This window comes from Psammomys obesus, unplaced genomic scaffold (assembly GCF_907164565.1).
Source record: "Psammomys obesus unplaced genomic scaffold, mPsaObe1.curated_primary_1811, whole genome shotgun sequence".
Classification (NCBI taxonomy): domain Eukaryota; kingdom Metazoa; phylum Chordata; class Mammalia; order Rodentia; family Muridae; genus Psammomys; species Psammomys obesus.
Window position 1 is genome coordinate 3,925,216 of NW_026585691.1, and position 13,879 is coordinate 3,939,094.

At 36.4% G+C, this 13,879-nt stretch overlaps 1 protein-coding gene across 7 annotated transcripts in view; it reads left to right on the forward strand.

Moving 5' to 3' along the window:
• The window catches only part of Herc1 (HECT and RLD domain containing E3 ubiquitin protein ligase family member 1), a 162,378-nt gene that overhangs the window by 62,391 nt on the left and 86,108 nt on the right, over nucleotides 1–13,879 (forward strand). For 6 of the 7 annotated variants that reach the window (XM_055597768.1, XM_055597801.1, XM_055597785.1 and 3 more), the window contains exons 23-25: nucleotides 4,850–5,162; nucleotides 5,593–5,713; nucleotides 7,309–7,360. In XM_055597768.1, coding sequence (XP_055453743.1) covers nucleotides 4,850–5,162; nucleotides 5,593–5,713; nucleotides 7,309–7,360 — 486 coding nt within the window. The remainder of the gene's footprint in view (nucleotides 1–4,849; nucleotides 5,163–5,592; nucleotides 5,714–7,308; nucleotides 7,361–13,879) is intronic. The other variant, XM_055597798.1, reaches the window with a different exon arrangement.

Here is a 13,879-nt window from a genome sequence, read left to right on the forward strand (position 1 = left end):
TGTCTCAAAGAAAACTAAAAAGGATTTAAATAGCAACAACAAAAAGAATACGGTGGAATAAAGGAATTCATAGATAGGGAGAGTGACTAGTGGAATTTTGCAAGCTAAACTGAGAGAGCTTCTGTAGTTAGATTTAAAAATCAGTTCAAAAATTCCTGGAAAAGAAGTTAGGACAACATAGTAACAAAATAGTAACATTACCTTACAGTAAAAGAAAGCATAATAGTTGTTTGGGAATGCTAATGTATGAACTTGCTATGACATGTGAGCTCCCTATGATAAAATGGGCACTCTGTCAGGGGTTCCGAACAGAGTAATTAATAATTCTCATAGCCATCTTCAAGATCTAATAATGTCACATTTTAAAGAAAGATGAATTGAGGCATAAGGAGGCAGATCACCACAATTTCTGTATCTATTCCTCCATTGATGGATATCTGGGTTTCCAGGTTCTAGTTATTACAAATAAAGCTGCTATGAACATGGTTGAGCGAATGTCCTTGTTGTGTACTTGAGCACATTTTGGATATATGCCTAGGAGTAGTATAGCTGAATCTTGAGGAAGCACTATTCCTAATTCTCTGACATGAACTCAGTGGCTGGCTCTTTGATCACCTGCCGCTGATGGGGGAGCAGCGTTACCAGGCCACCGAAGGAGACAATGCAGCAGTCCTGATGAGACCTGATAGGCTAGGGTCAGATAGAATGGGAGGAGGACATCCCCTATCAGTGGACTTTAAGAGGGGCATGGGAGGAGATGAGAGAAGGAGGATGGGTTTGGGAGGGAACAAGGGAGGAGGCTTACAGCTGGGATACAAAGTGAATAAACTGTAATTAATATAAAAATTAAAAAGGAGGCAGAATCATGTATATAAAGCCACAGTTAGTAAGAACTCGAATTAGAACCAGGTCTGTTGGAAATTCCAGTATCTGTTATGTGAACAGCTTTTACTACCTTCTAGTTGTGGACTCTTGAGAGCTTGTTGCTTTGATTTTATGTAAGTAAGGAACATTTTACAACATAACAAAAAATCATATTATTCTCTAAATGTAAATTTAGGGTTGTGAGGTTAAAGGGCAACATGGCTCAGTAGGTAAAAGCCGTTCCACCAAGCCTGGCCACATGAATTTGATCCATATGATAAAAGGAGAGACCAGCTCCTGCCAGTAGCTTTTGACCTCCACATATACCAGCCCCCCCCATAAATAAATAAAAATAAGTGTAAAGAAATACAATTGTACAAACTTTTAAATAGTAACTTCTCTATTAACAGATGAATCTGTTTTGCAAACTGTTTCACCTAAATTACCCTAAATTTTTGCCTAAATTTGCCTAAATTAAGAATACTATTTTTGTTCCAAAATTGAGCAAAAAATTGTTTCGCTGTTGCAAAATATTCACTATTATAACAGCAGCTTCAGAACCTTGCTGACTCACTAGCATTTTATACTTGTGAGCAGCATAGGCTGTGTCAGATGGACCTTCATGATGATGGTGTCTAACTGTGGAGGCAGTCTTGCCCATCAAAAGCAGTTTCAGTGGTTGCTTCATTTTAATATGTTTAAAACATAGCCAAATGCAGTTGATAGAAATTACATAAACTTGCGAAGGTAGGCAGAGGGTTTTCATTATTCATAAGCTTAGCTGTATCTGTTTTCCTTGTAACCTGACAACTTTACATACAAAGATAATGAACATTTGAGAAATCAGCAAGCTTTCTGTTTTTGAAACTTAACATAGACAGCAGCGGTTCTCAACCTGTGGATTTTGACCCCTTTGGGGGTATGACAAACGACCCTTTCACAGGGATCTTCTAAAACCACCCTGCATATAAGATGTTTATGTTACAATTTATGACAGTAGCTAAATTATAGTTATGAAGTAGCGATGGAAATAATTCTATGGTTGGGTTGCCATAGCACAAGGAACTGTATTAAAGGGTTGCAGCATTTGGAAGATTGAGAACCATTGCCCAGAGCTTCAGAACCAATTGGAAGAGTTTCCACTGCTGGGCTCCATTCCTAGAGCTTCTGAATCAGAAAGTTTGGGTGGGCCTGATACTTGGCATTTGCACAGTTGCACAAATACTATAGCTGCCGAGGCTGCTGCTACTGCTGGTCTGGGACCTCACTTTGTAAAACTGACCTAACTCACTGGTAAGATTTGAAATTCTGGAGAAGGGGACCCACTTTGTTGTTCTTTAGTTCTTATGTGACCTTTTTGACTGAATCTAGGAATCACATTAATACAGGAGCTGATTTACAAATGCATATAGGTTATTTCCAGCTTCTGGCTATTATGAATAAAGCTGCTATGAATGTAGTTGAGCAAATGTCCTTGTTGTATGGTCAAGCATCTTCTGGATATATGCCTAGGAGTGATATAGCTCTATTCCTAATTGAGAAGGTGCCAGATTGATTTCCAAAGTGGTTGTACAAATTTATATTACCACCAGCAGTGGAGGAGGGTTCCCCTTTCTCCACATCCTCTCCAGCACGTGTTGTCACTTGAGTTTTTGATCTTAGCCATTCTAATGGATGTAAGGTGAAATCTCAGGCTCATTTTGATTTGCATTTCCTTGATGACTAATGATGTTGAGCATTTCTTTAAGTGTTTCTGTGCCATTCGATATTCCTCTATTGAGAATTCTCTGTTTAGCTTTGTACCCCATTTTCTAATTGGATTACTTGATTTGTTGCTATTTAACTTCTTGAGTTATTTATATATTCTGTATATTAGCCCTCTATCAGATATAGGGTTAGCGAAGATCCTTTCCCAGTCTGTAGGCTGTCATTGTTCTCTTTACAGTGTTCTTTGTGTTACAAAAACTTTTCACTTTCATGAGGTCCCATTTATTGATTGTTGATCTTAGCGCCTGAGCTGTTGGTGTTCTGTTCAGGAAGTTTTTTTCTGTGCCAGTGAGGTTAAGGCTCTTCCCTACTTTTCTTCTAACAGGTTTAATGTGTCTGGTTTTATTTTGAGGTCTTTGATCCACTTGGACTTTTTGTGCAGGGTGATAAATATGGATGTCTTTGCATTTTTCTATATGTAGATATCCAGTTAGACCAGCACCATTTGTTGAAGATGCTATCTTTTTTCCATTGTATGGTTTTGGCTTCTTTGTCAAAAATCAAGTATCTGTAGGTGTGTGGGTATATTTCTGAGTCTTCAGTTTGATTCCATTGATCCACAGTCTGTTTCTATGCCGGTACCATGCAATTTTTATTCTGTTGCACTATAGTACAGCTTGAGATCAGGGATGGAGATACCTCCTGAAGAACTTCCTCAATGGAGGAATGGATACAGAAAGTGTGGTATATTTGTATAATGGAATACTACTCAGCAATTAAAAACAAGGAAATCATGAAAATTTCAGGCAAATGGATGGAACTAGAAAAAATCATCCTGAGTGAGGTAACCCAGAGGCAGAAAGACATGATATATACTCACTTATAAGTAGATATTAGCCATATAATATAGGATAAACATAGTAAAATCTATAGTCCTAAAGAAGCTAAACAACAAGGAGGACCCTAGGGAACATGCTTAATTCTGATTCAGAAGAGCAAATAGTATAGAAATTGGAAGCAGGAGAAGATAGGTAACAGGGCAGGGACCTACCACAGAGGGCCTCTGAAAGACTCTACCTATTAGGATATCAAAGCAGGTGCTGAGACTCATAGCCAAACTTTGGGCAGAGTGCAGGGAATCTTATGGAAGAAAGGGAAGATAGAAAGACCTGGAGGGGACAGAAGCTCTACAAAGAGACCAACAGAACCAAAAAATCTGGGCTCAGGGGGACCTGCAGAGACCCATGCACCAACCAAGGACCATGCATGGAGAGGACCTAGACCCTGTGTTCAGGTGTAGCTCCTAGGCAGCTTAGTCTCCATGTGGGTTCCCTAGTAAAGGAAGCAGGGACTGTCTCTGACATGGACTCAGTGGCTGGCTCTTTGATCACCTCCTCCTGGGGGGCAGCCTTACCAGGCCACAAAGGAAAATAATGCAGCCAGTCCTGATGAGACCTGATAGGCTAGGGTGAGATTGTAGGGGAGCGTCATAGGGGCAGAAGAGGAAGGGAGGATGGGACTGGGAGGAGATGAGGGAGGGCCTATAGCCAGGATACAAAGTGAATAAATTGTAATAAATAATGAAAAAAATACTTTAAAAATAAAAAAAAATGCATATAATTTCATTAGGTTTGTATGTACATAGGGATTCTCACAAGAAAGTGAATTTGAAAAGAAATGACTAAAACTTGATGCTTTTATACTTTGTTGATAAAAAACAATTAATATAGGAAATGAGAGGACAAGGGGCTTTCTAGAATAGGGGAGAATTCCAAGGATGTTATAAAGACATATGAGAAGCAGGGGGAGGTGTGGAAGCTAGGGCTACTTTAGAGAGTTTGCCTAGTCTGACTTAGTAGTCTTTGGTGATTGAGGTTATCTGCAAAGGATATTTCCTCCCAAAAGAGTCTACACAGCTTACTTCATGGAGGAAAAGCCAGGCCAAATGGCCCTTTCCAAGTTCACCTAAGCAGTTAATATACCAATTTGACATGTATTAAAATGGCACAACCCTAACTCTTTCAAGATAGAACCAGCCAAATCTAAATTCTATGAAGTATAGAAATATTTTCTATTGCAATTTTTATGAAAAGTATGACACTTTGATATAACTTTGTTACTATGCTGTATTTCTTGCCTAAAAGTTGATTTTTCCCTGTTTCAGTAAATTTGGTCTAAACTTTTTTTACTATGTTTGTTGTTATTTATTTATTTGGGTTTTTTTTTGCTCTTTTTTCCCCCATGTGGTAAGACCTTGTTTTTGTGTTGCATGTTACAGAAATCTTTCAATGTTTCCTCTCAGCCCGAGAAGTAGCTCGTAGCCGAGACCGAGATAGAATGAGCAGTGGGGCAGGGTCTGGGCCCCGAGCCGAGGACCCACCTCCACAGTCTCAGCAAGAGCGAAGGGTCAGCACAGACCTTCCTGAGGGGCAGGATGTGTACACTGCGGCCTGCAACTCTGTAATCCACCGTTGTGCGCTCCTGATATTAGGAGTAAGTCCTGTGATTGATGAACTTCAGAAGCGAAGGGAAGAGGGGCAGGTGCAGCAGCCTTCCGTGAGTGCCTCTGAAGGCACGGGACTTATGACCAGGTGGGCATGACTGGAAACTGGGATGCTGTTTTCTTCTTTTTGCTGCGTCTTGCAATGAGTTTCTCTTCTTAAATGTGAAAGACAGGGGAAGAAATTCAAGTTGACCAGGATGAATTTAAAATAAACAGTAGAGCTGGTTTAGCCTGGAATGTGAATTTCTGGATCCATGAGGAGGAAGTTTCCCATACATATAAACAACCACAGTTAACAAACATCTAAGAATTACTTGCATCTTTCTGTAATTTAGTTTATCAGTATAAAAGTATTCATTGTCACTCTAAAGGGTTTCATGCTTTACTTGAGCTAGGCTTTCTGTGGGCAGACATAATGACATTTCATTGTGTATTATCTTTGTTCTGCTAGTTCCAGTCAGTGTTCTGTTTGCTAACAGTCCCCAATCAAAAACCTTTTCTTTGTGTATGTGAGACAGGAGTGAAAGTCTCACTGCTGAGAGCCGGCTAGTTCACGCAAGTCCAAATTACAGACTGATCAAATCAAGAAGTGAATCTGATTTGTCGCAACCTGAATCAGATGAAGAGGGTTATGCACTGGTAAGTATATCTAAAGAGGGACTCTTGCTTTCAATCTGTAGATATATAAGACTTTGGTTAGAGTTGTTTATATTTGTTTTAGGCATATACAAACTTGAAAGATGTGTAATAGAAATAATATAGCTATGTTACATAATTTACCACTTGACTGTTAATGATTTTGATCTTCAGCCCTGACTTCTTCCTAAAGTCTTGATTCGTAGATTTGACTCTTGCATAGTTCACTGTATTAATTGGTCTGCACCAATTTTAGCCTGTACAATAGTGGATTTTTCTTTTCGTAACCTTCTCCTCTTATACTCTATTTTAGTAGTTGGTAACCCATTATTACTATATTTGATGCCCAGCAGTACCTTTGGATTGTTAGTGAATGAAATATAATGTTTTTCAAAGAAACAAAGGTAACTAGTTCAATGATAAATCTTTGTTTGAGCCTTCTTTTACAAGATATATTTTATAGTGAATTATCTACTCTGTCTTAGTAAACAAAAAAAAAAACAAAAAACAACAAACCTTATTTGTAATCATTTGAATTCAGATTGTCATTCTTACCAACATTTTGTGGTTTGAGGTGAGATTAATTTCTTCTTTGAGCAAAGGTACATGTAATAAAAACATTTCATAACAGTGATCTCTTTAGGAGACTGGTTGAACGATTTGATTTATCTAGCATAAAATCGCCCAAGACCTAGCACTTTCTGTTGATGTGTGTAGGGACGGATAAGACAACATATGTTTACCTACAGATGGGTACACTGGTATGTGTTTATATGGGCAGTTGATGAAGGCTTTCTACAATATTTACCAAATGATCCATATATTAGTTTCTTTTGTCCTCTTATTTGACATACATTCTTTTGTTTGTGTGAAACACTGTCAAAGTACAGTTGAAATTGTTATACTGTGAAGCATATGAACTTAAGTTAACTTGTATGGCTTATGTATGTTTGGTTGTGCATATGGACAAGTGAGAGTAGACAGGTTATACTCTCCACCACCTGATAGACACAAAGGAAACTGTTTCTTCTGAATTTACTTATCCACTAGGCTGTCTGCAGTATCACCAATTTGGGATTTCTCTATGTTAACAAATTGAAGGAAAAAAAAAAAACCCTTGAAGTATATTAGAATGCCAGTAGATTCTTAGAACTGTTTAATCTTTTTTTGTTGTTGTTGTTAGTATATTTGTCAGATGATCTCTGAACTCTGAGTCAAGGCTGATACAAAGTTTGAAAAGAAAGGCGTATAAAGACAGAGGAAGAAGTAGTACCTTTGGGAACTAGGAGATTATTACTTTGGTATTTAAAGTATTATGGTCATGCTCTACCTGGAAGGTGGAAGTAAAGATGAGAGGAGGTAGCAGCAGCAAGTGCAACTGCTTTTTCAATGTGGTAATTCATACATTTTGCTTGAGTTAGTACCTGTGAAGCCATGTATGTTCACTCCTATAGTTGTTTTCAGTGGGTGTGTTCTTGGTCTGATTTGATTGGTAAAAGAATAGGACATTACTGTAACTATTATGGGTTATTTTTAATGCTTTATTGAATATTAATAAAAAACTTTTAACAGCTAACCTTTTTCTTTTTAACTTGTAGAGTGGCCGACGAAATGTTGATTTGGATTTAGCATCATCTCATAGGAAGAGAGGTAACAGCTTAAATTAAGTTTTTCTGTCTCATATATTTAAATCTGATTGTCACTGGGATGTCATTGCCCAAAAGCCATTCAGATGTATTTTATTAGAAAGTTAAAAGAAAGATAATTTTCTCTATAATGCACATATATTTAAAAACTGGGAATGCATAAGAGTTAATAATTAGTTCCGTCTGTTTTTCATGGGTTTTGTTAAAAAGTCCTTTTTAAAAATATTACAGAATTTCAGGAACATTGTCTGTCCTTTTCTTAGTAGCTCTATCTTAATGAGTGTCAGGTAACATATGCAAATGGAGGAAACTCTCATAAATATTAGTATTCTCTTATTAGCCAATACTTTCATTTAAAAGCCATGTGTATAGTGGTTTTATAAAAATATAAAATACTAACAATTTCTACTAGTGGTTGTTTTCTGAAAGCTTGTGAAGAAAATTTCTTTCTGTGATACCCAATCTTCTGTTCTTCAACATGAAACCCTTTCTTGGTGTTTTAGGCTTCTTTGTAGATGTAAGAAGAACCAATACCAAATAAAACCCCACAAAAAAAAGAAGAGAAGATAAAGAATGTGGGAAGGGAACACCATAGGTTATACTATTTTTAAAATTTATATATGTATATATATTCAGAAGAAGAAACTTTGTTATTCCTGTAGACTAAAATGACTCTTTCTTTATTCTTGAAATTACAACACATTAAAAATTCTGGGTTTCTTAAAAAACAAAACAAAACAAAACAAGACAGAACCCGCCACAAAACATGTTATTTGTGATAATGTGCAGCATACATTCTATTTTAAAATACTTTGGAAATTAAAGTTCACTTGATTAAAAAATCAAGTTTTTGGAATATAACTTACTTTTCTAGCTTGTTTAAGTGAGGTGAATATTGTGGAATAAATATTTCATGTTAAATCTGACATGGTGGCATATGCCTGTGATGCCAGCACTCAGGAGTGGCAGTCGGAGTGCTAAAGCACTAAGTGCTTAATGATGCATGGGAGTGAGCAGTTCCAGAATTGCTGAGGAGGAGGGAGCTACCTCTAGTTTGAGAGCCTTCTAGTGGCCAATCACAGTCTATCATACACTTAGACTGTGTTTTTAAGTGGTAGTCCATTGGCTGTAGTTTTTTTCTTATAACTTTTTATAATGCTCTTGAAGTATACATTTAATATTTAATTCCTCCTAATCAGACTAGGGTGAAACAAAGCAATACCTTTTAAATAAAGGAAAGTAGCATGTTTGTCTTTGAATTCAGGGCAGTCCATAGTTTAATTGTTAATCAAAATATTAAAATTATAACCTAGAATTGTTGCCCCTTGATATTTTTTCAAAATTATCCTAAAACTATGTTAACTTACTATAACTTTAACTCTAAATAGATAACAAATTAAGCCATTAATCTTTTTAAAAATTTAATTAAAAATTAAATTTAATTAATTAATTTGAATAACATTGGAACTTCACCCGACCTATAAGCCACACCTCATTCTGGGTGTTGCAAGGGTTTGAAGCCAAGAAGAAATTTATAAACCCCACAAATTATCAATGTCTAGTCACATGAGAAGCAGAGCAGCAAGCTGGAAGATGTCATGTGACCATCTTGTGATTTATAAACCCCATCCCTGAAATTTGGTGGAGAGTTGGGGTATCTGTGGTATTGCAGGTGAACCTGAAAACTTAGCCCTGCAAGGCCAGCACTTGCCCCCTGAGCTACACCAAGTCTTCATTCTACTTTTCATTGTCAGATGGCCTCCAGGCTGCCTAGGCTGGCCCCGAACTCACTCTACACCATTTATAGACCTTGGACCTAGGGTCCTCCAGTCTCAGCCTCCCGAGTTTCCATGAGCCTGCAGCACCTTGGTGGTGCATTAATCTTAATTTCATGTATGGACAAACAATCTTCCTTAAAAATCTCAAGGAAGTACTATACTGCTCTATTGACTTGTTGGAATTTATCATGTTTGTTGTTTTTAAACCAGAAAGCACATGGAGGCCATTATGGAAATATTCTATATAACTACTCATTTGGGAAATTATAGTAGGGAAGCAAAAGTGGGTATTTGAAATTTTATCACTTTGAAAAAATATCACTTAATTTGGTACCAATTTATTGTGTTAATTTTTCTCTTCTAATGATTCTAGGGAGCAAATTTACTCTTGATTTTATTCCTAGGGACAAGTGACTAGAAAGTAGGAGAGTTACTATTTTAAGAATGTAATCTAAAATAGTTATTTTTAACTCTCAGAATCCTAGATTTAGTACATAATAAAAATGCATACTTTATAGATTTTATGTCACTTACTGTAATAGATGCCTTTTTCAAAAACACTGAAAGTACATTTTAGGGGTCTGGAGGGATGTCTCAGGGGTGTAGAGCACGCACTGTTCTTGCAGAAGACTGGAGCTGAGTTCCTGCCATCCACATCAGCTTGCTCATCGCCTGCAACTCCAGCTCTCCTGCTGTTAGGGTCACTGGTGTCAGGAGAGAGGCTACGGAGACAGAGTCTGTCTTAAAACAAATCAAAAATCACTGGTATTCATGTGCACAGATTCCTTACCCCCATAAACACATAATTTGAAATAAAATAAATCTTTAATTAAAAAATTTAAAAACATTTAATATGTGTTTCTAAAGTTTTACAAATCTTACATATTTAGTGATTACCATTGGACTATACACTGGAGGAAGTGTATATTTTGTTTTGCTTTTAAATGCTGTTATAGTAAATCTTATATTGTATTTCTTATTCACTTGTCAACATGAACTAGATGCCATAAGCTTTAATGTGCATGTCTTCTCTGAGACAGTTGAACTTTCCAAATATGAGAATAGTTTGCACCAAACTGTTTGTTGAGTTATTATTCTGACTTATACTATGATGAACAGATGTCTAGCCAGCATTTGTTCTATGTTCATATTTATTTATTTCCAGTATTTGAGGAGGAAATACAAAACTTTTCTCTTGAATAGCTTTTCCATGTATTGTTCTTAGTGGCCATGACTTACTGAAAATCATGTAAGAGGAGCAGGGGAGAAATAATATTTTAGTTATACCTTTTTAAATTAAAATTAAACTGTATAAATGATAATTAGTGGTCAATATGTGCTCTGTTTAGTTCCTCTAAAAATAGCTCCTTGAAAGTATTGATCACCTGTGCTTCACTCTGTATTTGGCATTAGGGATGTTAAGATTCATGCTAATGAAACATGTTTGTTCTTTTTTCTTTTTAAAGTCCTTAATTCTGGCTAATGTTTCACTGTGATCTAAGAAAGCGAATGTGGAAGGTGCAATGCAATGGAGCATATAACCTTTAGCCAGACCGCCTTGTTTGTCTTTTCAGAGTCACCAATGTTAAATTGTAGGCCAGGAGTTTCTATAGTGACAGCTGGAGGGGAGGGTGTGTGTACAGGGCGGGGCTGACTCTAAGAGTTGCAGACAGTGTGGGCACCATAGCAAGACCCAAGTGGGGAATGAAGAAAAAGCTAAATTCTAAATTTAATGATAACTTAAATTTTTGTTAAGAAGAAACAGATGAAGCAAATTGTTTCCTCAGGGACAAAGTGAAATTGATATTCAAAAGCTTATAAACTGCTCACTATCACCAGACATTATTTTAATCAAATATAAACTCATTTATTCATAAGTTTATCAAATTCTCAACAGAACTTAACAAAATATGTTGACATTTTGGTATTTTGAGAAATACTTAGAAGATTTGCTGTAATTGTGCAGATGAAGCTGATTATTTACAGAAAGCTAATGCCTTTTGCTGATGCTTGCTTTTTCTAATGTAAACTGAAGCTGTTATCGTGAAAGTGGTAGAATCTCAACAATTGAAGAAGCAGTAGCAGAAGTCTTACTAGGTAACCCTTATTGGTTAAAGTATAGTTTGAGTCCTTTCTGTCAGGCCTTTCAGTATGTTGTTAGCATTTTATTGCTACAGTAATGCTGGAAACATTTATCAGTGTGTGTTTCATGGGGTAGCATATGGCATGTGTGGGAGAAATGCTATTTTATCTGTGCATTTCAAGTTACATAAAGATTGTAAATGTTATCTCCTGTATCAAATGTCTCCTTTTGTCTTCTGATTCTCATGTGGTAGGGCATTTACTCCTTTTTGGCCAGTTGAGCCCCAGAAAAAAGAAGAGCTTCAAGCAAGTACATGATGGCATGTTTAAATTTTTTTCCCCTTTTAGCTTGCCTACATATTTTATGGTTTATAAAGTATGTATTGCAACTCTGCCATGTTCATTTTGAAAATTCCATTTAAGAACCAGTGTTGTAAGGACAAGTAAACAGTCTCAGTATCTTGCTGCACTGTTTCTTAAGTTGTTACCTCTGAGTTAGTAGTAAGCATTGGCCTTCATCTTAGATATGGTCTAGAAGCCTTTGATATGGTCTTCAGATACAGTATTTTCTATTTTGAGATCAAACAATATGGAACGATCCAAAGTTAACATATATATATATATATATATATATATATATATATATATATATATATATATATATAATTTTTTTTTTTTTTACGTAAAATTCTCTCATTTCTATACATATAAGTTTTGGGGCTCTGAAGTATTTTTTATGTCAGACTAAATATTTCACTGAAAATTATTTTATTCATCCCTATACTGTTTTGTTATGTTGTTTGGGTTTTGAGACAGAGTCTCACTATATTGCTGGCCTAGAACACATGTACACCATGCTGGCTTTGAACTCACAGAGATCCTCCTGTCTCTTCTTCCTGAGTGCTGAAATTAAAGGTGTGTACCGTGCCCCTGCAGTGCTTTGGTATGATGTCTTTCCTGCTCTTATATTTTATTCATAAGGAGTTTATTTGAATCATGTACACAACAATTTTGTCTTTTAAGGTTTTTCAAACAATTGGAATACAGCCATACTCATTTGTTTATGGACTGTCTGTTTTCTGATTACAGTAGCAGAATTGAGCAATTGTGGCTGAGACCTTACGGACCACTGAACTGTTTAATATGTTACACATACACAAAAAGTTTTCTGAGCCCTGCTTTCAGAAGGGATTTAGTTTGGGCATGCCCAGTACTTCCATGGAATATTTTTCTGTATATAAAGGCAGTTCACTATTGGTAGATTAGTGATTGAGCCTTTATGTAATTAACCAGGCAATTGAAATTTCCATGGATCTGTGAGTTTTGGGTCATTAGGTAACAGTAATTTATAAATCTACTTTACATAGAATTAAGGAATCAGTCTTACTATTTTGATAGACTCATTTGTCTGAGCTTCTCGTTTCCTCAGATGAGGAAACTGAACGAGGCAGTCAGGCCTTCAGGTCTCATTTATTTCTGTGGTTCTGACACTGGACAGTGGAAAATAGGCACTTGTGCTGAAAAGTTACTTACATGTGTTAAAAGACAAAGACTTTTATTCTGAAATTTTGCTAATAAGTAAAACAAGCCCAGTGCAAGGAACCAAAACCTGACATTTGATATCTTTGCTTAAATTTTTGCTGTATTTAAAAAGTATTTTTAACGTAATATAGTGTATACCTGCGGATTTTACTTTTCCTATATTATATGAAAGCTATACGTACAATTTGGAAAATTTTTTTCGTGTTGTTGTTTCTCTTCTCCATAAAACTGAACATGAAAGATTTCCCCTGTTTTGGACGTGGAGCCAGGGTTCTATGTACACCCTTTGCAAGCTCTCCATTGTGGAGCTGCGTCTGCAGCCCTGATACAGAGAACTCTTGGGGCTCTGGAAGCGGTTCAGAAGCCACACAACAGCCTACATGTCTATGTGCTTATCATCCTAGCACTTCATGGCAAAAAGGAAGGAAGGGAAGACAGGACTACCTTGAAGGTTGTAGGCCAGCTAATCTGGTAGACACCACGGCAAACAACAAGATGTCTTATCTCAAACAAACGTGGAGGCAAGGACAGACATCCACAGTTGTCCCTTTATCTCCACTTATGGGCCATGATATGTGCTAGCCTACACTCACTCTCCATGTTTATCACATACCAGTTACTACCCCCCAGCACACACAGAAGCTATTGAAAACTTAACAGGTATTTAAACCATATGTTCTTTTGATAGCTGAATTATTTTGGTAGCATAGTCATAATATTAGTTCCCTATTATGAGTTTCCATGTATGATTTTAAAGCCCTAAGATTTAACTGGCACCAGTGTAACAGTAAAAAAGCAGAACTATATGCTAAATATTATATTAGAATTTCTGTTTCTGCAGCCATTAGTGTGTAAGTAGTAATCTTTCCAAACTTTTTTGTCTGGTATAGTTTAACCAAGTATAGTGTGTGTGTGTGTGTGTGTTTGTGTGTGTGTATTTTGTTGGGTACCTTAAAATAAATTCCTAATACAGAAAGTTGGTATGCTTGCATGAAAGCAGCCAAACAAATGAATCATGGCTACATATAGCAATTTGAATTAATGTAGGCAATATTACATTGTAGGAAAAGTATGTCTAAAATGATTACATAAATAATACTTCATGGCTACATATAGTAATT